This window comes from Sorex araneus, chromosome 1, assembly GCF_027595985.1.
Source record: "Sorex araneus isolate mSorAra2 chromosome 1, mSorAra2.pri, whole genome shotgun sequence".
NCBI classification, from domain to species: domain Eukaryota; kingdom Metazoa; phylum Chordata; class Mammalia; order Eulipotyphla; family Soricidae; genus Sorex; species Sorex araneus.
Genome location: NC_073302.1, coordinates 147,901,285 through 147,925,488, shown reverse-complemented (window position 1 = coordinate 147,925,488; position 24,204 = coordinate 147,901,285). Strand labels below are relative to the sequence as shown.

The 24,204-nt window shown below is 44.3% G+C and overlaps 1 protein-coding gene across 1 annotated transcript in view; it reads right to left on the bottom strand.

Annotated features, from left to right (window-relative positions):
* Positions 1-24,204, bottom strand: part of PIK3R1 (phosphoinositide-3-kinase regulatory subunit 1) — a 91,190-nt gene that overhangs the window by 11,812 nt on the left and 55,174 nt on the right. The window contains exons 3-7 of the mRNA XM_055124530.1: positions 13,190-13,282; positions 12,690-12,764; positions 7,881-8,012; positions 6,607-6,808; positions 6,328-6,407 (exon numbers count right to left, since the gene is read on the bottom strand). Coding sequence (XP_054980505.1) covers positions 6,328-6,407; positions 6,607-6,808; positions 7,881-8,012; positions 12,690-12,764; positions 13,190-13,282 — 582 coding nt within the window. The remainder of the gene's footprint in view (positions 1-6,327; positions 6,408-6,606; positions 6,809-7,880; positions 8,013-12,689; positions 12,765-13,189; positions 13,283-24,204) is intronic.

Below are 24,204 nucleotides of genomic sequence, written 5' to 3'. Positions count from 1 at the left end.
ATTAATAAAGTTGTCCAACCATCACTTAATCCATGTAATTCCCTAATTACTAATAACCAAATACACAGGATCCTAAACAATTTAGGTGGTATCTTTTCATGTGGTTAACTAACTTGTATTATCTGAATGCTCCCAAAATACAGCCACCAGAGGAAACTTACACACGTAATTAAAACCATTTCTTATTGTATTATTCAAAAACAGTGTGTCTCACAAATTCCCTTTCATCAAACTTTTCTTAAAATTAATTAGGAAGCAAAAACACAACACTTTCCAGCAGGGGTAAACCAATCAGAAAAAAAATGCAGACCGTAACCACTACAATATATATAAATGGAAGTTAGAGACTAGATACTCTAATAACATGCAGATATCCATCAAATGGCGAAAACTCCACAACCAGCTCTTCTCCGGCACAATATTTTTTTCTTTTTGTGAGCATGGAGGGTGCGATGGAGTTTGGGTCATATCAGACCATGCAGAATGAACCAGGATCATCAAACCATAGTTGATCATATGCAAGGCATGTCTTAATTTCTGTACTAGCTCTCTGGTCCCCAATACAATAAATACCCTACATACCTTTTGTGGAACATTATTTATAAAGGAAAAAAAATTTTTTTAAGATGGCAAATAATACAAACCAAGGCCTCCACAGAAAGGTTAAATGATTTAAACCTTTCCATACTTTTAAAACAACTTAGGCCAAAAGAACCTTGCAGGGTGATGCCAATCCTTAACTCCACATCTTGTGCTTTAAATGACTAGCACGAGGAAAAGCTCATGTGAACTTAGGAGCCCAGGCTGATGCATGAACAAAACCAACACACTCGACAAACTGTATCTGCAGAGCTGTGCCTCTGGCCTAGTGGAATCTAGAACTCCCACAACCTCACCCCGTGCCTTCCCTCCTGACCCCTGACCAACAGAAGGCTTTCTAGTGAAACAAAAGTAAAATTGGGGTTCACCCCATCAGAACCCCCACCATGACGCACCTCTCTTGTTTCGAAAGATGAAGAAAAGTCACAATTTCTGATGCACCCAAATGTGGCCTCTGGTTTTGTCTGTTTGTTCCTACCCACCTAAATGTGTTTATTACTTTTTCTCCATGGTTTCACTTCTCATCTTTGAAACAACCCTCTAATGTCAGACCACATTATAGACCCAATAAAAAATAAATCAGAGAAAAGTAAAAGTCTTTAAAAGTCACTTCCTTCTACCTTAGCGCGTGCTTTAGTCTTGGTTGGAAACCAAGCCCAGAGCATTTATAACAAGATTTATGAATCAGGTTCTTCAGGATAAATGTTTTGCAATGCGCCAGTGGTTAAAAATTAACTCTGACAGGTGTAGAAGGGCAGGGGAGAAAGAGCCATTTATTTTCTACTCTGTGCTTGAGGGTGCAATATTAGACTTCAATTATATTAATATTTCTGAATATGTCCATGAAATCTGAAATCTGTAAAAACCCTTATAATGGTTTCATTGAAAGGCATCCTACATTGAATGGGTCTGTTTTTTACCTTAGCTGCCCTATAGAAGGCTACTTCAGCCACCAGCAAATTAGTAGGACAAATATAACCCATAGTAATGATACTAATGATTCAAGAAAACCTGATGGCTGGCTTGAAGCATTTTTAAGAATGCCCGGGACAAAGTAGCAAACCTGCCACACATTTCTGAGTGCTTGCTTGCACTTAACCTTCCATACTTTTCTTCTCAGAATACACAAAACAAAAACAGGACTGCACAGAGAGTCCGGAGGTAAGGCACTGGCCTTGCACACAGCCAGCCCAGGCTCAGCACCAAGAGGAGTGATTGAGCACTGAGCACTGCCGGGTGTGGCCCCTACACCTGAGACAGCTGAAACAGCAGCAAGAGCAAAGCAACCCAAAAAACCCGAAACCCTTCACATGGGTGATTACACGCTGGGTCCCGGCCTATCTACACTAGGATGGCTTCCAAAGGGGGAGACACATCTCTGTCCTTGAGATACAGGTGAGAGATGAAATCACCAGGAAGAGTGCCAGCTTGTCGAGAAAGGCATGAAGACAAGAAGCCCCGGGGCTGCATCTGCCTACTGAAGGCGCTCACCACCTATACGTGCAGCAGAATCCTCTAGAGTGCAGAGGAAGTGCGTGGGACTGCTCAGGCTCCCTTGGCCCCTCTGTCCACCTGCACAGGCCGACTAAGCTCCAGGTCCCTCCCCTCATCAAGAAAGGCGCCCACACAGAAAAGGTCCTCTCGGTGCCTCGCAGCAATGCACGCCACTCGCCCGAGCAGCGAACGACACTTTCCGATCTGATGTGATCTGCATGCGGGTCCCTCAACGCCCCAGAGGTCTGCTGGACACCTCTGAGGAGCTGGACGCGGGCAGGTCTGGCAGGGCCACCCAAAGAAACTCGGACACGACAGGAAGCAGAGAGCTACTCTAGGGACAGGATGGTCCAGCTCCCCCGCCTCCTTTAAAACCTTGAAAACGACCCATTCCCATTGCACAGACTGAAAACAAGGTTTAAAAAGATCTCAAAAAGGAACTCTTTGATGACAAATGTGGCCAGGAAGTAGCCAGAGCCACGAGACTCAGGGCCTGCTCTCGGAATCTTTCAGCTGTCCCTCCCTGGCAGGACCAAGGCAGGGATGAAGAGCCTCATTCCCGAAGCACTAAAGGGAAAAAAATAAATAAATAACCTTGCACATGTGGCTCTTCACTGTCCACGAGCCAAATTCCATACATGGCGGGTCTACTCCCTACTCCCTGCCGGGAATGTCGGGACTCCTGCACCTGACACTGAAAGCAGGTCCCGGGCTCCAGGCACTGGGAAGATGCAGGCAGAGTGGCCAGTGGCATCCAGGGCTGCTCTCCTGTAACTACAGTCCAGACGCTCTGGGTGGGGAGGAGAGGAGGGGTACCCCAACCTCCTTGAGCCCTATTCTCTTCATGTCCAAAGGAATAGCCCAAACACTGTTTTCAACCCAAAGTTTTTAATGAAACTGTCTTTAAGGACTGGCTTTAAAAACTCTGTGTGTGTGTGTGTGTGTGTGTGTGTGTGTGTGTGTGTGTGTATTGGGGAAGGGGGAAGGGGCATTCCTGGCTGTGCCCAGTCTCTGTGCAAGGCAAGAACTCTACACACTGGACTATCCCTCTGGTCCCTCCAAGGACTGTTTTATAAATCCAGGAAACATAGCATGCTGTGGGCCTGGAAAGATGGCACAGGAGTCACGGGTGTAGCTGGGGGCGGGGCGGGGAGGGGGCACAACCAGCGGTGCTCAGGGCTTGGAGGAATCATGTGGAATACAGGGGATGGGAGCTGGGTTGGCTGTGTGTGAGGCAGACCCCTCCGTGCTGTGCTACCTCTCTGGCCCTGAGGTGCCTGTTCTGTCTGTGCGGTGAGCAGGATCGACCCCTCAGCACCACAGGCGGTGGTTCCCAGCTCTGCAGGGCCATGGAGCACCACAGCCTCAGGTCCAAGCCACAGCATGACTGAGTGTCCCCAGATCCCTGGACACTGCTTGGGACATTTCCCCCCAACTGCTGAAAAACACCCAAGAAGTTTATACTTTGTAATTTATTTTGAGTATATCTCTGAAATTCCTTGAAACAAACTTTGTTCCTCTACTCAAATTGTACCTGTTCTTCCTCAAGACCCAATTCAAGTCCTGTGTTTGCTCTGAACTCGCTGCCTATTCCGTGACCCCCAGGAGTCAGCAATCACACCTTCTAAAATCCGCTTAGACTTGCGGTACACACATCCTGACTTAAGAGCCTCTTTAGTAAGGGGTCATTTCTGAACTGACACATTGTCTTAAGCCTCTGCCTGTCCAAGTCTCCCTGGCCAAAAGTAGACAAGATATCCAGTGGTACCATCACAGATTCAGGCTGCCCGGATGCCTAGTCACGGTCTCCTTTCTATTCCCAAATGCAGCATCAGTGTGAATGAATGATTTATGACCAATGCACGGTAAATGCACCCGTGCTCTGTCTCAAAAGCCCTCTGGAGAGCCGATGAAGGAATCAATGAATGGTGTGTTCCAACTAGCCCTGAGGAATCCTTCCCCTAACCAGGGTGCCCTGCCTGGGTCCCCGCTGGAGCGCAAACACAAAGGAGGAGGGGGAGGGGTGGGGGTAGACCTTCACCACAAAGACACACATCAACCTCGAGAGCTGTTCTGATCTCCAGCAGCACTAAGGGAGACCCCACAAAGGGAAGAATGGTTCAAACTAAGGTTTTACCTGACTTGCATTTTCTACTTCTGAAAAGGCTGCCTGCCCTCGGGGATGGCCTGGCAGACCTTTGGGGGTGTACGTACTAATTCATCGACAGAGCTGCTGGGACCAACCTGCCTTGAAAATCAGGTGGCCCATTTCATAGCAGAAAAATGTAGGTCAGTGGGGTCTTAGACCCATCAAGCTACTTTATGTGGATGTAAATAGAAGCATTGTACATGAGTTCTAAAACTGAGTGAAGACATGGAACCAAGTGAAGCCAGACTTGGCCACTGATTACTCTGTACCAGGTGGCATAGAAATTCTCAAGACCTCCATGTGATCAATTTGCAGGTGTCAGACAAATCCTGCGTGAGTTTCAGTTTCTACATCTCCCTCTCAGCAGTAAGGTGCTGAGCAGAGCAGCCCAGAGAGGAGGGCATGAAAGAGGCGGTGACTGTAGGAGTCCTTTGTTCTCCCTCCCCCCCCACTCATGGGATTGGTTGGGGCTGGCTGTCAATCAATGCCCAATGTTCCACAAGTGCTTCTTCTGTTGTCTCATCCCCTGGCATCCTTACCTCTCCCTGCTGCCTTCCTTCCTACTTTCCTACCGAGTCCAAAGGTGGCCTTCTCAGCTTCCAGACAGAGCTCTCAACTCCCCGCACAAATGACACATGCTGAAACCTTTCTGCCATCCCGTGAACTAACATTGCAGTTAGTTCTAACGTGAACTGACACTTCTTAGATGTCCCACGCTTGCTTTCTGAACTGTGTTGGCTGTTTCTCTAACCAGTTCATAGAACCCCTTTCTGATACTTGCAGCCAGAGTACTTCAGAGCCTGTGCTTATTCCCGAGACGCTAGCTGGGCTAGACCAAACCCTTGCTTCTCTCAGTCTGCCCATTCCAAATGCAAACAATCAGATCTATGTAACCGCACCCCCAAGGTACAATTAATTCTCCACTGCCTGTCACAGATAAATTGGGTCCACATTGTGTACCTCCTCATACAGAGATAGATAAATAAATAAATAAATATATATATATATGTATATATATATATATATATATATATATATATATATATATATATATTTGCTTTTTTTGGGTCACACCCGGCAATGCACAGGGCTTACTCCTGGCTCTGCACTCAGGAATTACCCCTGTTGGTGCTCAGGGGACCATATGGGATGCTGGGATTTGAACCCGGGTCGGCCTCGTGCAAGGCAAACGCCCTACCCGCTGTGCTATCTCTCCAGCCCCCAGAGATAAATATATTTATTTGCACAAGCAACCTAGACCAAGTAATACATTCATGGTGGCTTCTTCAAAGTCTAGGCATCAATGAAAACTACAAGCAACACCTTCTATCCATCCTGAAGCTTCATTTATAGGACCCTAATCACTAGTCAGTCTCCAGGAGCTAAAATTTCTAACCAGGAAAGAGCAAAGTAAGGCTGTTGTTTACACTTTTCCCAGCCGAAAAAATAATAATAATAAAAAATACACCCATTTAAAAGAAATCCACCACTAACAAGGTCTCCATTTCCTGCTTTGTTAAATGGCGAACCAAATGCCTGCCTGCTTTCAAAGAAGTGTCTGGCTTGCTCAGACTTGCTTGCTGTAAACACCCTGGTTTCATACTGGCTTGCATTATTGGAAATGTTTGCATTATTGGAAATGTTTATTTGGACAGACGTTTCTCAGCATACCTGCTTCCAAAATCCACATTCCAAAATATTTTAAATTATATAGTAATTATAAATCCCCTACTTTACAAGTATTAGAAAGAAAAACAAAAATGTCACCGTCAAGAATGAGCTCCAGAATTAACCCAGCAGCCAGAAACACCAAGCTGAGGAAGACGGAGAACTCCCCCGACTCCCGAAGATTCATCATTCAACCACAACCACTCCACACCCACAAAGGCTGGACTCAGAACACGACTCACCACACACACGGCCACTCAGCTCTTTTTCTCTTCCCTTTAACTAACAAGAAAACTGGTGACAACAGATCTCAATTTTACAAAAAAACTGTTCACTTCAGTGGGGCTTGCAAGCCCCATCTCTCAAGGCTCCAAAAACGACCAGTAAGAGAGTTTTAAACATCTGAAAGGCCTTACCTGGTGCAGGCTGTCGTTCATTCCATTCAGTTGAGATTAAAATCTCTGTAACTTTTATGAGGGATTCAGTATTCTCAGGGCTACGGAGAGTGGGGAAAAATGTTTTATTAGTAACTGTGTACCTAAACAATAAGTGCATTTTCACTTACATTCAAACGGATATGTTTGGGGAAAATATACACACACACCTGCCAACTCCATCTATAAGGTCTTAAGATTCATCAAATTCAGGACCAAAAATCATCATCATCCAAAACATGTTTCAATTCTTTAACTTACCTGGCTGCTGGGAATCTGAACAGCAGAGGGCTGAAGAGTTCGGCGAGTACTCGTGCAGTCAGAAGATTTTTGCTATAGGCCTGGGAGAGCTTGAAGAAATGTTTTAGCAAATACTGAAGTGTAAGCCAATACTGATGAGGTATGTTCGGTGACCGTATGAGCTTCTTCAACAGCTGGGTGTACTCTTCGGAGCTTTGTACTTCTGTGAGTTTAAAAATAAAAAAAAGATGAATGACTGTTTCTTAGGTACCAGTGAATCAACCCCTAGAAATTGTATTTTAGCTCCAGAAAAAAAGGAGTCATTTAAGACAAAAGTATCAGAGCAACAGATTGTATATTAGTTCTTCTCATTTAAAAAGGCACTGTGAGAAAAGCAGAACTTCTCCAGTCAAATGGAAATGCAAGATACCCCTGGTGTAAAAGAAAAAGAGAAAAAAAAGAAAACCACAATAAGTTCAGGGTGTACTGGCAGAAACCTGCCCTCTATTGAGCAGCTTCAAGCATGATGTGATTGGCTAATTTGCAGGAGCATCAGATAAGTATCACAGGTTCTAACTTTGAAGGGTAGGAACCACAATTTCCTGTCCCCAAAGCACTTTAACTGAGCATTAGCTCTTCAAGCTGAGAGCCCTCTTTCCTCAATGGGCCTTATAATGGCCACTCAAGGAAGATGATAAGAACATCCCCAAGAACAAGTTGTAGATAACACTGTCCCCTGGAGGGGTGAGACATAGTAGAGTGGGTAGGGTGCTTGCCTTGCATGCAGCTGATCTGGGTTCGGTATCACCCTACTCTGTCCCGGCATCCCATGTGGTCCCTGAGCGGTCCAGGAATGTGCCCCGAGTGCAGAGCCAGGAGTCATCCCTGAGCACCACCTCTGGGGGTGGCCCCGAACAGACAGGAATGTCCCCAGGAATGGGTCCTACTCTGGTCCCCTAAATCTGATGACAGTACCTGGGACATGATGACCTTTACGGATGTCATCAGTTCGGTTCACACTGATAAAAGCTAAACAATGAGCTATTTCAAAATGTGGTTAGTCCTTCCAAGCCAATGAGAATCTGCAGCTTCTACTGGGCGCCCTGCTAAGGGAGGGAATTTGTGCTGGGAAGTGCAGGCGGGAGGTGGTGGTGTGGTGTGGTGTGGGTCAGCGGGGAATGAATGCTTACTAATAATATTCCTTAAAAATTCTTCATGAAGGTTTACTACAGTGTTTACAAGCACAGCCAAATCTCAGCATGGTGATTCAGTGAGCTTTAGAAGAGAAAACGAACCTTGGGCTAAAGAAACCAGTTCACTGTAAACGGCGCCTGGAATGACAGGATTGGGTAAGTCCAGGAGATAGCGCTTGAAAGCATCTGCTAAGACTTGCACATCGATCATGTCCAGGTCGACGGAGCCAGCATCTAGGAGAGAAGCATGGGGAAACAGAAAGGGTCAAACCTGCTCGACATTTTCTAAATGAATGTCTGGAGTATATGTGACCCAAGCAAGGCAGAAGCAGGAGGACAAACATGACGCTTAGATGAGTTCTGGGCGGTGTATTTTTCTCACAAGTGGTGGCCCTGGTATTTACAGTGGAACATTTCTTTCTTTCTGAGGCTCTGTCACCCACACTAATTCCTCAGCATCAAGACCACTGCCTGGAAGGCCAGAAGTATGTGCACTGTCTTCGGGGTAACAAAAACCCAATACTCCCCTGAAGCCCCCAACTCTTACCCTCACCCACAATCTCTATGCCGAAGCCCTAATGCCAGGAGCCTGGGAGGGGGTGGTATCTGGTATTTGTGGAGAGGCAGTAAAGTGAAAGGGAGATTGGGTGGAAAGAGCAGTTACATTGGCTGCTCGCCCACTGTGACTGGGTCCCAATGTGCAGGGGACACTGGAGGCATGAGTCCAGCAGTAACTGGAGCACATGACGTGAGAGATCCCGGCTGAATCTTCAGGACATGGTTGTCAGCTCACCTACGGGAGTCTTCCCCCACCAGCGTGCTGGGAGAAGACCCTGAGGGAGTTGCCCCTGAGCACTGCTGGGAGCCGCCAAGTCAAACAAAAAGCGATGAAGCAAAATTTCAATGGCTTAGACATTCTATGGAGAATCAATGTGAGCCCTGCCACCTCTTTAACGAGAGGGCTTTTTATCTAGAACTTTGCTCCATATCTGCGTACAGTAACACAATGACTTGTGCAAATGCCAACCCAAACTTGTGTGTGTCGCTACAGGCACATTGCAATGGCTGCTGGTCCACCATATGCCAGAAAGGCTGCGTGTCCTCTCTCTTCCCAGCAAATCCATATCCCCAAGAAGTATCCGAAACATTGTGACGAGCTTCAGGTGATGCACTGGACATGAAGATACTGAATATTCCACATGTCCCACCTAACGCCTTCTGTGCATGAGTTTTATGCATAAGTGAGCAGTGAAACCCCCCCACCACACACACACACACACACACACACACACACAGGGCTTACTTCCTATGAGGTGTGAGGGTCTCGGACTACAGTTCTTGCCTGCTCTATATCCCACAGAGCTTCACACATTGTTATACGTTTGTGGAACAAACTATAAACAATGCTCAGAGCAATGGCGAATGTGCCAACACCCTTCTCAAATACCTGAGGCACATTCTAAAGATCTTGGACAGCCTTTGAATGACAAAAGCCTCACACAAGGCTGTGCATAGGCTCACCCGGTGTCCAAGTTCTCTCAGGCTGATCACACAGTATCTGCTATTTATTTTTCAACTTCCAATGTAAATTCCAATGTTCCCTGAAGTATCTAACTTTTGTGGGGTTTGCATTCAAATGACCCAAATGTGCTCTTCCAAGAGGTATACATACACATCTGTATGGCTTCTTTATTTAAAAGTTACTCTTAAAAAACAAAAAAAAAAAAAGGTAAACTGCATAGCTTTTGCAATCAGCTTGCTAAGAGTTACCTAGTCGTTTGATTTGGGTTGAAGGAAATGGCATCCTACCTGCCTCCCACCTCCCAATACCCTTACTTTTAATTGAGTCTTTTCTGCTTATGACAGCTGACGAGGAACTCTCTGCCACCTTAGCCATCTTTCTCCTCCCACTTGAATGGCGTCCCCTTGCCACGGAGAGTGAGGGGCGCATCTGATTGCCACAACTGGGGAAAATGCTCTTGGCAGCCAGTGGGCAGAGGCCAAGGATGCCACTGAATGCCCGAGAAGGCACAGGACGGCCCTCCATGTGTCCAGCGAGGACTGATCTGGACTAAAAGGGGGTAAGGAAGAAAATTTGACAGGAAAATCAACACATAGCAAGAGAAAAGGCAAGTCAAAGAACCCAAAAAAGACTTTGGACCTGCGAACAACTCATGAAATGAGAGAAAATGACCCTCACCACATCTCACCCCACCCCAGCACTTGGAAATTCAACGGCGGCTTACAGTCCAACTGCCCGATCTGTGGGTTCTGAACTGAGCATAGGTGAACGTGGAACACGGGGGGGAGAAACAAATCTCTGTGCAAGTGGACCCATGAAGTCCAAATCCATTTGTTTCAGGGTACATCGTCATTTGTTTCAGGCAATGTCATGAAAAAATATAGTGAGACCAAAAGAAATCTATAGGGAATTTATAGAGAAAAGACATCCCCATATATATAAATAGGGTGGGAAATAAGAACCTTGGTTTCATTCAGAAAATTCGGATACAAGTGGCAGCTCTTGCCATTCAGCAGTGACCGATTACTTATTTCATGAGTCCAATGAGTGAATGAAATAAAAATAATTCAGTAGGTGTCAATAAAAGTGAGCCATAAATCTTTGTTCTTTTCAAACACAGGTAATTCACAGGATTAGTTAAAACCCATAATCTTTTTACGTACATATGTTTTACTTCTATGCTTCCTCCAGCATATTATATAACATTTTATAGTCTGAAAAATATTTAAGTTGAAAGAAGTGCTGGAGATCCTATTCCTCTAGATGTAGTTAATGCTGGCCCCACTCAGGAACTGTAGCACTGTCATCCAGTTGTTCATTGATTTGCTCGAGTGGGCACCAGTAACGTCTCCATTGTGAGACTTCTTGTTGCTGTTTTTGGCATTATCGAATATGCCATGGGTAGCTTGCCAGGCTCTGCCGTGCGGGTGAGATACTCTTGGTAGCTTGCCAGCCTCTCCGAGAGGGATGGAGAAATCAAACCCGGGTCGACCACGTGCAAGGCAAACGCCCTACCGGCTGTGCTATCACTCCAGCCCCGTTCAGAGAACACAGGATGCAAATGAAATCTGTTTGTTTTGATCTCAAATGGGGAAGGAGGCTGTCTGTCAAATATATGATTGACATGAATTTGAGTTATTTATTCCATTCACAGGTGGTGTGAAGAGTTTTTTTGTTTTGTTTTGTTTTTCAAGCTAAACTGCATCATTTTGTACTTGGTCACAATTTAAAAACTTCACCACAGCTATTTTATCCGTTCTGATGTCTAAGCATTTCCTGTGACGTTCCACTTGTTCAATCTGACCTATACTCTGACCAAAACATGTACCTTTAATTCAAGTGGCTACGACAAAGTCAGTGGTTCCTTACCACCCTGGTAAAGCAGTTAGAAAGAAAGAAAACAGACTTAAGATTTCTACCTATTTCTAATGACCTGCCTGTGGGCAGGACCAAAGATATAACCTATCTGTATGTGAGATCAATTTCCATGCACAGATGAAAAATAAAAGTCAAATGCATTTCTTTTTAAGCTTCAAACATTTGGGTGGTGTGTTTTAAGTCAAACTATTCACTGATAACAATCTAATCCTTTTTATCCCCAGAGATGTCTTTTCTAGAAATGTTCATAAGCTGTTTCATTTCGAAGTTACCTCACACTTCAATTTTTTTATTTACTGAGTTCCAAATGGGTATGCTTTGCATAAGAACTTCTCCAAAATTCTCTCTCTTCTTCCAAGTTTCACTCTTGGTGGTTTTTAAACATTCTGATTTTTTTTTTTTTTTTTTTCTTTTTGGGTCATGCACAGGGGTTACTCCTGGCTCTGACTCAGGAATTCCCCTGGTGGTGCTCAGGGGACCATATGGGATGCTGGGATTTGAACCCACGTCAGCCATGTGCAAGGCAAATGCCCTACCCTCTGTGCTATCGCTCCAGCCCCAAAACTCATTTTTCTTTAAAAAGAATAAAAAGTACTGGGAGGGACTGACGAGTCTTAAGAGATTCTATAAGCTGATATAGAAGATGAGCAACTCCAAGGACGGTGAGGACATTTATTCATATTTGGATAGCTTGGGGTTTTTTTTTGGTTTGTTTAGGGATTTTTTGGGGGATGCTGGCAAAGCAGGAAGAAGACAAATAAGACACTCCTTTGACTGAGTTCATCGATGTCATTTAAACAGTGATGTGCTGGAACTGGTCTGTACTGGTATTTACATGGGCCAATTTTACTAAATTCTTCTCAACTCTTGAGTTCACTGATGACATGCTGGTAGCTTGAAAAAGACCATACTGGGCAGATTCACACAACTGAAATGGGCAGGAGCTACAAGCCAAAGTACATTCTCTCCCTTCCCCATCGGAAACCTATCTTAACAGCACACTATGGAACTACATAACGATGGCACTTTAAGTGTGATGTGGACATATGGAAGAGCGAAAGCAGAAAAGAGGGAAGGGAGGGAAAAGATCAGAAGAAACAGACTATGACATGACACAGGCTTATAAATGGTTTTTAAACGGATCCAGATGTGTTCGATGTCGCCAGCTGCAGGGTCATGGGAAGGTGGTCAACAGGCAGGGCTAGAGCAATCCCAGGAGGTTCTTTCTGTCCTCTGCAATTCCTGCAGGATCCCCAGGGTCCTGGTGGTGAGCAAGGCCAATGGGCCTGCAAAGAGGCGCTGCGGGCAAACCCTGGTCAGGAGAACAACCTCAGAGGGTGGCACGGGCTTGCACTGTTCTACCACCACAGGTCAGAGGGAGCTTCCGCTGCACGATTTCTAGTTTCCTTTGAACTCGGAACCTTGCAGAGGGACGTGTTTTAATGCTTTACCCGACACAGATAAGGTAATGACCATCTATCGATGTGCACATCTTGCTCCGTGACACTCACCACAGTCAAGAAGCTGCCGTAGCTCTGCTGGGTTGCTGGCGCTCTGGGCTCTGTAGAGGGTCGAAGATTCCAGACCTAGGACACAGAACAGGCTCAGTACGCAAACACACAGCCCTCTGGAGAACCCGTGAGTGTGCTGCCAGAAAGGCATTTCAGCTTCCTCCTGGTATCTATTCTTTATGCGTACCAAATATTCTTGGACATCAACTCCTACTATTAATCTTAGCAGGCATGTCAAAAAGTTTTGGCAAAATTATCTGCACACTAAGCAAACTGATTTTATTAAAATGAGAGTGAACTGAATCATGCCCATACAGGATCTACGTGCTCATCATCCGTTCCACACAGCAAGATGGACTCCCCAGGACAAGGCGCCAAGGGGCCTTTGAGGCCAGCACGGCGAGCACAAGCCTTCCCCAGACACAGATATGAATTACAGCCCCCCATGCAGTAAGTGTGTAACAGCTGAGCCAAGTGCTTCCACCAGTCATGTTAGTTACCTTTCTTTTCAATGGCTTCCACTAGCTTGATGAGAAGAGGGGGAGCGATGTCAGGAGGGGCAAACTGCTCAGCCAGATCAGGAAGCGACAAAGCTGTGGAAGGAAAAAAAAAAAAAATCACACAAACTTGAGGGTGATCCAATGCATTAGAGAAACATGAAGATCATTTCCGTACAAAATACATGCTACAAAAAAATGAGAATATAATACAAGCTACTCAGTAAGAGATGGTCACAGATTTAGGCCTGAGCGAGAGAGACCCCTTGCTTCGGGGCACTGAGTTTTAGAAGCTCCTCTAAGCCTCCTCTACAGCCTGGGTAAGGGCAAACGTCAAAGGCAGACAAATGATTAAGTTGGTTCTGGGCTATGAAGCTGTGCCTCTTCAAACAGTGATGGATGGTTTGGAGGAGGCAAAGGGAACATACCGACTTTTCCCCTAGGACACTCTCCAAACACTAGACCATAACTCCAGAATTTCTACTCCCACATGTCTCTTGCTCGTGGCTTCTGCAGGGGGCGGAGAGGAGGAGTGTGAAATCTTGGGGCTTGAATATGCTGAGGATGCCCAGAGCACTGGCTGCAAAAGGCCTGGCCAGGGATGGGTCGGCTCTTCCGTATCACCGAACTTTAGCACAGAACTCTGAGGACCTCCCTTCCCATGATATATTCAAATCTGACCTCCCAGCACTCTGAGTTGCTGGAAGGAGGCTAGGATGGACTCCATTAAACAGCATGTTATTATGACTTAATACAGGCAAAACATGGGGCTAGGGAGAAAGTCCAGTGTGTAAAGGGACTTGCCATGCCAGTGGCCAACCCAGGTCAGATCCCTGGCACCACATATGGTCTCCTCCAAAAAAAAAATTTAAATGGGGAAAAGGTGCTTAGGCCCCCTTCTATACTTATGCCCCAAGTCCCACAGTGTCAGTAAGCCTATAACATAGAGAATCCCATACACACAGTCGCTTAATTCAAACACATGAAGGTTCTATGTACCCACTGCCAAAACCTTTATTTGCTTACATATACAGTTTGGTCAGCTAAGAGGTTAAGAAGTACGATGCTTGGAAACAAAGAACAAGGCTAAGGTTTTTGCCTTGCATGCAGTTGACTTCAGTTCGATCCCCTGAGCACTGCTGGAAGCAAATCCCTATTTCTGCAGAGGGTGGCCCAACCCTGACCCTCCACCCCAAATAAACATGAAACTTCCACAAATTTTCTCCATGTTCTGTTAATGTCTTACCAATTTAAATATTTAAAAAAAATCAAACTGATGCCACACATAATAACCTTCAAAATATCTTGCTATTTTCCTTCTGAAAACACACGAAACCATTTTAAGTGAAAATATTTTTCTCATAATACCAGAAGGGGGAGCTAAGTAGATTCACCACAAATGTCTCAAACTGCAAATACGTGAGTCTCTACAGAAATATAGCTATGTGTGGTCTGCTTCATTAACTATCAATAAATTGCTTTCCAGACTCTTAAGGGCCATTGCTTATATAGGAAGAGTTTATAATCTAAGACTAAATATTAACAATCTAGTGAAAAGAGATTTTAGTAACATGATTCTTCGCAAAGCTATATATCATGCATATATCAAGGAAATTTCTAATTAGCATATTCATGATACGAAAGTAAAAATACATTTTTTAGAATAAAGCCTGATTTATTTTGCAAGCCCTAAATTCTGTCATCTAAAATTGGAATATGCCCTGAACTAGATGTGATTATGCTCCTATCTCTATTAACCATTGCAACCATGCAGGCTCAAAGAGCTACAGTCGCAGAAGAAACCCCAGCAGCAATAATATCTAACAGAATTTTCCGTAACTATGGACAGTTCTATTAGCTGTGTTCACTAATCAACCAGTCGAGTACAGTTTCAGTGCAATTGAAGCATAGCTATTAAGACTGAGAAACTGAGTTTTCCATTTTTATTAATTAAAGTTGGAACCGCCATAAAGGTTAGGGACACAGTATTTGGGGGGCCAAGTTTTTTAGGCTGAGCAATTCAAAGGCAGATGGATGATTAAGGTGACTCTCTACTACAAAGAGCCCACTAGTATCTTCAGCTATCCCTGAGGACAGAGCATTTTGACTTGGGGTCATCAACCTCTGCACCTGGGGGATGCAAAGCTCATCACTTCATCTCAGCAGCTCTTGGCACTCAGGCAACTTCTGGATTTCCTAAAGATAAGCCACTGATTTCTGCAGACTGTGAAGTTCATCAAAGCAAGGGGGCCATTCACCTCTCCACTTTCCTGAGCCTGACACCTAGAGAACTTGCTAGAATGAATCCTTGGGCACCAGCCCAAGCTCCTAGAATAAGAATAACCTGAAATGGAGCTAATAATCTGTATGGGGAGGGGGAAGGTCAGTGTTTTTAAGGGTATACTATTATGATAATAGAACCATGTGGGAGTCTGGGAGACCCCTTAGAAGTTCTGGCAATGCTTTCCTCCAAATCTCTGAAAGCTAAAATGGGAGTGTATAATATGAAAACCACTTAAAAGATAACTGTCTTAAAACTTTAATAGTCTTTTTAAAGAAAACATTATAAAAAATTTTTCTTAAGTACTATAAAATGAAAGAGCATACCATTCCATTTTCTCTAATAAAAAGCAGAAACGATTTCCCTTTGCCTTAGAAGAGTATCAGGTCACAAAAATATCCTCCGACATGAATGCCTTCTACTCTGAATAAAATGAAGGATCCTACTATCAGCACAAATAATAAAAGGAAAACGTAAAGACAGACTAATGGATGTCGAGTTGCCTGGGTGGTTAGCTTACTTGGCAGAAAGTGAGAAAGGACAGAGAAAAATGTGATCCATCAGGATTCACTGTAATGTCTCACTAGTCCCCTCAAATTCGCAGGCCTTAGTATAAAAACGGCGGAAGGTTACAAGATGCTAGGATGAAATGGCAGGTCTAATCTCACTTGCCATTCACAAAGTCCAGATCCCCCCCGCCACTCCTCCTCAAAAATGATATGGGCATTTTAAGTCTCAAAAGCAAGATCTTTAAAGTTGGCAACTGAAAATGAAATTAGTTAACAAAGTTTTATCTCCTTCCAGAATCTTAGCAACACACTCATTCTGCAGGCAAATATGAAAGTTAAATTAAGTGATAATTAAAGCTTTCATCTAATTGTGACTGAAACATGCAACCAATGGTTATTTTATTACTGAATTGGCAAACATTCCACGTTAAGAAATAAAAAAAGGTTCCTTTTTGTTTCTCTGTTCTTCAGTTTGAAGATTTCTGTAATTCTCAATACTTCTTTAGCAAAAAATGGTGGTTTGACTTCAGTTTTTAGAGCTACAAAACATCATTTGTTTTACTCATACAAGTATGTTACGTTATGTTTCTTAAAAGCACTGTAACATTATTAGGTATCTGCAAGGACACTAAAACTTTCACTAAGTCTTTGACTCATAATAATAATTAAGGGGAATGCCCTGCCACAGAGGCAGGATGGGGTGGCGGGGATGGGGTGGGGGTGGTAGGAGGGATACTGGGACCATTGGTGGTAGAAAATGGGCACTGATGGAGGGATGGGCACTCAGCCATTGTATGACTGAAATGCACGCATGAAAGTTTGTAAGTCTGTAACTGTGCCTCATGGTGATTCACTAATAAAAATTTAAAAAATAATAATAATAATCATTAAGGGGCTGGGAACATAGTTCGGGAATAAAGCACTTGCCTGGCTTGTCTGTGGTCCTGGATTTAATAAAAGAAAAGGAGGGAAGGGAGGGAGAGAGAGGCAGAAAAAGAAAGAGAAGAGTAGTTTAAGAAGAAAAACACTATACAATTACTGTAGGAAGAACAGGTAATCCCTTTTGAAATATACCTAGTGAATTTCCCACTGTTTAATGTTGGAAAACTGCTTTCTGATCCAAATGTATGAATCATCACAACTGATCAAAGTTTTGCAATGGGAATTGTAAGAGGTAAACTATACAAGATTCAATGTTTTTAAAAATAACAATTCAAGGATTTCCTATTTCCTAGTACAATTCTTTGTGATTCAATCTATTTCCCCTTGAAGATATGTAAACATAGAGAATGTGGAAGCCCTACCCAAGAAACCTTTAAAGCTCACAACTTCTACTTGGAGCAACAGGATCAATTACCATTAAACGCCTAAAAAAGCATTCTAAAGCAAAATGGTAATTGTTTCAACAACCACCAGATCAAGAACTCCCTTCATTTTACAGAATATACAAGGTCAAGATTTACTTTTCTATTAGACACCACTTTAAGAAATGCAACAAGAAATGACAATGGCTAGGAATGAACAGATTTGGCAGGATGTTTTTGGAAAAGTCTGTAAGGCAGGACAGTACACAATTCTTTAAATATAATGATAGTGAAAGAAAAAGAAATACACAATATACCAGCCCTAGGTGGTAGTTACGAAGCATAGCAGCACAGGCTCACAGGGCACGGTCCTCACAAGGCTCATATGTAAGCTGGCGCTCGATTGCATCTTCGGAACACATTTCTATACCTGAATCAGGACTGCTTTTTTTTTTTTCTTTTTTCAGTTCTGCAGTAGCCGGTGCCTAGAGAGCCAAGTTTACACTTTTGCATCTGGGTGAATTTGTAGATTCCTCTTCCAGGATCCAACAATAGTTAGTCACATAGTAGGATCGTTGTTCACCAGGAGGAATCGATATTGCTTAAGAAGAAAGAATATGGAAGGGTCTTATAAGCTGTGCCACAAGCTGTGCAGTTTCAGGAAAAGGGAGCAACCTGTCTTCCACCCCGACAAGAACAAGGATGTCCTGGCTGTTGGAAGAGACATCAGATCATTTCCCACTAGAGTTCAATTCCCCCCCAGTCAGCCAACCACAAAGAACAGGAGAGCCCTCTCTCAAAACATACATCTCCCCGCAAGATGTTCACACAGGCAGGCCCCAAAAGTCTCTGGATAAAGGGGTGTGTGGGAGACGGTGGCATTCCTTGCATTAAACGGCCAACACTGCTAACCAGCGCAAGATGAAACCGACACACAGCTGCAGCTTTTGGATGCATTCTCCATTTAAAAAAAAAAAAAAAGATATTTTAGAGTTAGTGCTTGGCAGGGACAAATGGAAAGTTTCAGCCGAAATTCTGGGACTCTAGAGACTGCCCAAGCCAAGTATTTCATTTCGGATGGAAGCAGCTTGGAAGTGTATGAAAAACTACCTTTCACAACGCAACACAAACACACAGAAAAGACAGCATCCGTGCAGTGTGGATCACTATTCCATTAAGGTGTTTGTACATTCACTGAGGCTGAATCAAAACGTCTAAAATTATTTCGCACACTACTTCAAAGGGGAAAAAAAAAACGGAATAAACTGGTGGGCAAATAACCTAACAAATTCCAAGACTTTGCTTAAATAAATCTTATAAGCATGTTCATACTTTTATTCCTACAAGGAATCATCATCGCCTGGTTTAAATGTCTTAAACTGTATGGACAAGGTCATAACGAATGTGGGTTAAGATGCTGCAGCTAAGGCTGGAGAGGCAGTTTAAGAGGGAAGTTGCGTCTTGCATACAACTGGTAACAGTCTGAATCCTCGGTACCACATATGGTCCCCTGACCACGGCCAAGAGTACTCTTAAGCACAGAGCCAGGAGAGTCCAGTACTACTGGGTGTGGTGGCCCCCAAACAAAACCAAATAGTACTCTGCAGCTGAAAATCCCAAACCAAGCAAGAAAACCTTGGATCCCTTCATTTGGAATTACCTATTTAATCTGCAGTAGAATCATTTAAAAACTGGTTTAAAGCCAAAGAAGCCAGTGCTATAGTCCAGGTTTTGCCACTTACTGAGTGTAATCTTGGTCTTAATTAACTTGAACACTAGTTTATTTGTCTGTAAAAAATGGGAATAATTATGATTTTAGTAAAGGTTAAATGAATAAAACATGGTACTGTGGCCAGTATACAGAAAGTACATACAAGTGGGTAGCTATTGTTAATTTAGATTTATTCATGTAATTATTATTAATAGATTTAAAAAAAAACACTCAACTGTAAATTTACAGGATACAAACTATATAATCCAGACAGAAAGAATTCTTAATGCTTTTTTAAAAGTGGAAAATTGAAAGCACATGCGAGGTTAGAACACTGCCTTTTTTGCCTTTCATTTTTTAGATATACTGATTTTCCTTAAGAAATCCGGTATAAAATGCATTATTTTCAACATACTCCACTTTCCCTCTATGAGATAACACTAATATATCTGAATTACTAATAATTCAGTTTTCTGAATGTAAATGAAAAACGGAACTGTATCTGCAAAACAAGGCGTTTTTTAGAGGAAGGAGGTGAAAAAAAATAAAACAAAACCCGGGCAATTAAAAATGGAAGCAAAGGAGTACAAGCGAAAACGAAACTTCAGCCACAACCCCATTATTTTCAGAGATAAACAGTCTTGGGGAACTCAAGAGAGTTTAAACCCAAGTTTGCCAGTCTTCAAAGGCTCAAAATGAGTTAGTGTTAGCTATCTTTAAATGTATCTACTCCCACTTTGCTCTTCCGAGTAATGGTTTAAAAGCAAGTGAAAGGAGATCTGTCCACCTGGTTTTCTTTCTAGAGAGACTACACTAGGGAAAACAAGCAGTAAGCAGCACCTTCCTAGCACAAGCGAACATACCAACCATTATAGCTTTGCTTTGGGGTGGCCCTTGAGTAGCTGAAGTCTCCAGTTAAGAGAGAACTCAAATGCAAGAGAACAGTTGGACAGGCCAGCCTGAACGTGATTCAGATCACCTTGATTGAAACTGAACTTAAAAGATTACAATTTACAGAGAGGTCAGAGACTTCACTAACTGGGCTGAGGTCCAGGTTCAATCCCTGGCACCACTTAGTTCAAGCTAAGCCAGTGGGAGTCCTGAAACACTGCAGGGCATGACCCCCTCCATCCCCCCTCCCCAAATAACAACAGAAACCCCCAAAGCAAGAGGACAATTCGCAATCAAGAGCAGATTAAATGAGGAAGAAAGGGGACACCTCCATCCACCACCCCCACCACCTACCAGAAAAATAATTTAGCACTGAATCCACAATATATCAGAAGCTACTGATTTAAAGGGGACATTGGTCTTTTGGTCTGTTGGTCTACTGACCACGTGAAGTGTGATGAAGAGCATCAAAGAAGGTGGCGGAAGGACTCCCAACCAATGGGCTGCCTAGTCTTTGTTGAAAGACTGAATGATTAGTACTGAACATTTTTTTTTCTTTTTGGGTCACACCCGGCGATGCACAGGGGTTACTCCTGGCTCTGCACTCAGGAATTGACCCTGGCGATGCTCAGGGGACCATATGGGGTGCTGGGAATCGAACCCGGGTCGGCCGCATGAAAGGCAAACGCCCTCCCCGCTGTGCCCCAGTACTGAACATTTTTGAAAAAAGAATGCCACACCTCCACAGGGAGGATTTACAGATACACTTGCCATTTCCTCCTCATTAGGGTTCTGATTACCACTAATTTAAAGGCAAGGAAAGTGGAGGTGGAGAATCATGGAAGTCATTTGGTCAAAGTCACAAAGTATCTAAGTAGTGTTCTTGGATTTGACTTGGCCCATTTCTTTCCACCAGAGTTCAATTTTCCTGCCAAAATTCCTTAAGGGAAAGGACATTAGGATGTTAGGGGACACAGATACTTTATGTTGATCCCACAATCGAGTAGGTAAAATATTTTCTAATTCCCAGTACCTCTCTCTCTCTCTCTCTCTCTCTCTCTCTCTCTCTCTCTCTCTCTCTCTCTCTCTCTCCCCCTAATATTTTTATTGTGCTCAAGTAAAGACACCCGACTATTAGCAATTTCTGCATCTACTCCCCAATAAACAAGATTTTGTTTTCCCCTTCACTATGCAACAGAAAATGAACATCAAGTAGAGAAAATAGGGAAGAGCTATGAATAAAAAGGTATGGGGGGGGCAGGAGGGGGGGTCTAGGTGAGCCAGGCTGGCGTCTCCATCACAGGGACCTGTGCAGGTAACTCCTCATCCACCCACATCTGATCGGCAAGCAGAAGTTCAATAGGTGGAATATCTCCTCAGAAATGCCTGGAGACAATAGAGCAAGGGCTGGAGAGTAAGAGGGTGAGGCGCTTGCCTTGCATGCTGCAGACTGCAGTTCGATTCCTTGCACTGCACAGGGTCATGTGAGCCCCACCAAGAGTGATTCCTGAACACAGAGCCAGGAATAAACCCTGAGTACAGCTGGGTGTGGCCCCGTTCACTCCGCCCACTACAATTAAAAATATATATATATATAAGTTAAAAGTAGGGTCTTTCTCTGGACACTGAGAAGCCAGTAAGAATGGAAACAGGCCTCAAGCAGAAAAGGGCCAAGGCGAGGAAACCAGATGGAAAGATTCTACTGGGGCATGGACGGACATCGGATAGTGAAGCGGCATTTTGAGCCAGATTGGAACCTTGGGGGCTAAGTGAGGAGAGAACAAAGAGAAAACAGCCAAGGAGCCCAGTGGGAACAGGCAGACTGAAGAAAGCCTGGATGGAAGTCAGAGAAAAGAACCATCAAGTTCCATTCTCAACTCCTCAGTGAGAACTGGGTTTTTTTTTTTCCCCTGACCTTTTTTTCATATACACATGGAAAAGTTGAAAGAACTGTACAGCCTGGACATAAATCCTTATTCTAGATTCTTCAACACCTGACTACATTTGTTTCTTCATACTGAATCCATCAATCCACCTTACTTTTCATGCATTTCCAAGGAGACTGCAGAAACTGTGTCCCCATTGTATGTTGTGGTGTAAACTCCCAATGTGAGAAGACGAAGCGGTGGAACTTCTGGTAGGTGATTAGGTCTAAAAAAATACCAAGGTGTGGGACCCGTCAGGATGGAATAAGGACCTCTTTCTGCCAGGCGAGGAGAGCAAAGAATGGAGGCTAGGAAGGGGTCCTCAGAGAACCCCAACCAAGTTAACGCGTGAAATGCACACCTGCAGCCACCTCCACTGCCGCCGTGTCTGCTGTTTAAACCACTCAAGTCTGTGGCATTCTGTCATGGCAGCACACACTGCCCAGTGCGTGTCTCCACAGCCAGAGGGAGGGAAAAATAAAGACTTCACATCTGGAAACAAAGCAAGGCTTAAAAAGCGCCCCGGACCACATTCTGAATGGGTCAAGCTTGAGGAGTCGCTGCTGGGAAAGCCGTATCACTGAGAGAGCCTGAATGCCGAAGGACCTCCAACACGGAGAACCACTGCCTGGCTCCTCCTTGCCCCCACCCCCCACGGGCCCCATGGCATGGGGGTGGGTGACCATCCCATCATGATGCAGATCGGTTGAAGGGCCCAGTCACTGACTGTAGTGGATTGTGATCCTACTTGACAGCGGTTCACAGGAGTCTCCGAGGTGGACGCTGTGGGGGCCGGTGCTTTAGAGGGGAGAAAGAGACTTGCGGCTCACAACTTGCCTGAGGTCCCATGGCAACTTCAGACCAAAGGCGGCTGCCACATTTCCTGATACTTAAGCCAAAAGAACCATCACCCACTACCACTCAAAGACCATACAACAAACTTGGGAAGGGAAAAAAGTAGGAAGAAGTCAATTATCCTGATGGATTACTCTGTGTACTCCTCCTGCTGCTGCTGCTGCTGCTGGTTTCCACCCATACCCCTGCATGACCACCTCACCGCCGCCACCAACATGCCACCACTAGTCCTACTGCTGCTGCCACTCCCACCACGAAGCCCACGAGAGCCATGGCTACACAACTGCCACCTTGTTACAACTGGCGGCTCCCACCAGCCCAACTCTGTGCCGTCAAGGGCTTTGCATGCTTTTCCTCACTTCCTCTCCATGGCCACAGACTGTAACTGTCCCCGATTCGCATAGGAGACTGGGGCTAAGAAAAGCAAGGCCAGTCACCTAATGTCCTGCCGGCAGCCAGGGGGGAAAGGAAGGATTCCAACCACAGAGGGCTGCCAAGCCCCTCCCGGCTCTCGCTGCCTCCCCCAGATGCCACACTGCAGCTCTCCGAGCCCTCAGATGGCAGAAGTGGAAAACCTCTGGAGGACAGCGGTTTTTCCAGCTGCTGGAAAAGCGGCTGGCAACAGGAGAGAGGCCGGTGACAGCCCTGGCTGACAAGAGGTGGGTTTGTTCAACTGAGTTTGGACTGGAGACCCAGTCACTCGCCATCACCTCTGCTTTATCAGGTTTGAATTCTCGCCAGTCCACTGGGCAAGGCTAAACATATTCAGAGCAGCATTTATTAAATATTTTCTCATACAGCTAAACTAAGCACATTCTTCCCCAAGGATGTAATGGTCTTATTCAGCTAAATATAGTTGGCTAACTTACCACTTTCAGCAAGGTACAAATAGCCTCTTCTGATTAATCACTCGACAGCGAAGGAACGCAGAAAATAATTTACAAGTACTTATATATGCCAATAAATGAATACAATCTCTTCTATGTATATATTTCACCTGATTTTTTGCTTTGGGTTTTTGTTTTGCTTTTAGGGTCAGTGGGTGGGGTGGTGTGCAGAAGCCCACATTTCCAACAAGTACCAGTGGTGCTCGGGTCTTACTCCTGGCTGTGCATTCAGGGATCGCCGCTGATGGGGCTCACGGGGTAAGCTGGAAGCTGGAGATCAAACCTGGGTTGGTGGCATATAAGGCAAACACCCTATTATTGCTTCAGCCTGCTCCACTTAATTTTGAAGGATCCAAAAATGAAATGGTAGTAAGTTCAACAAGTATATGAAGGGCGTTCAAGGCAGCAATGTATTTGCACATCATCAAATGAGATTAAATCACAGCTCACAACATTCCGTGATCATTAGTGAAAAAAAGAAAAGGCTTTTTACCTCACCATGAAATACCAAGACTTAATCTGTTTATGACTTTATCTTCAAGGATAATTTCAGATGTACCAGTCAAGGGCAGAAGTTGGATCAGATCATCAAATTCTCAGAAAATCTCAGGGCAATGAACAGTAGTAGATTGCAGAACAGTATTAGATTGCAGAG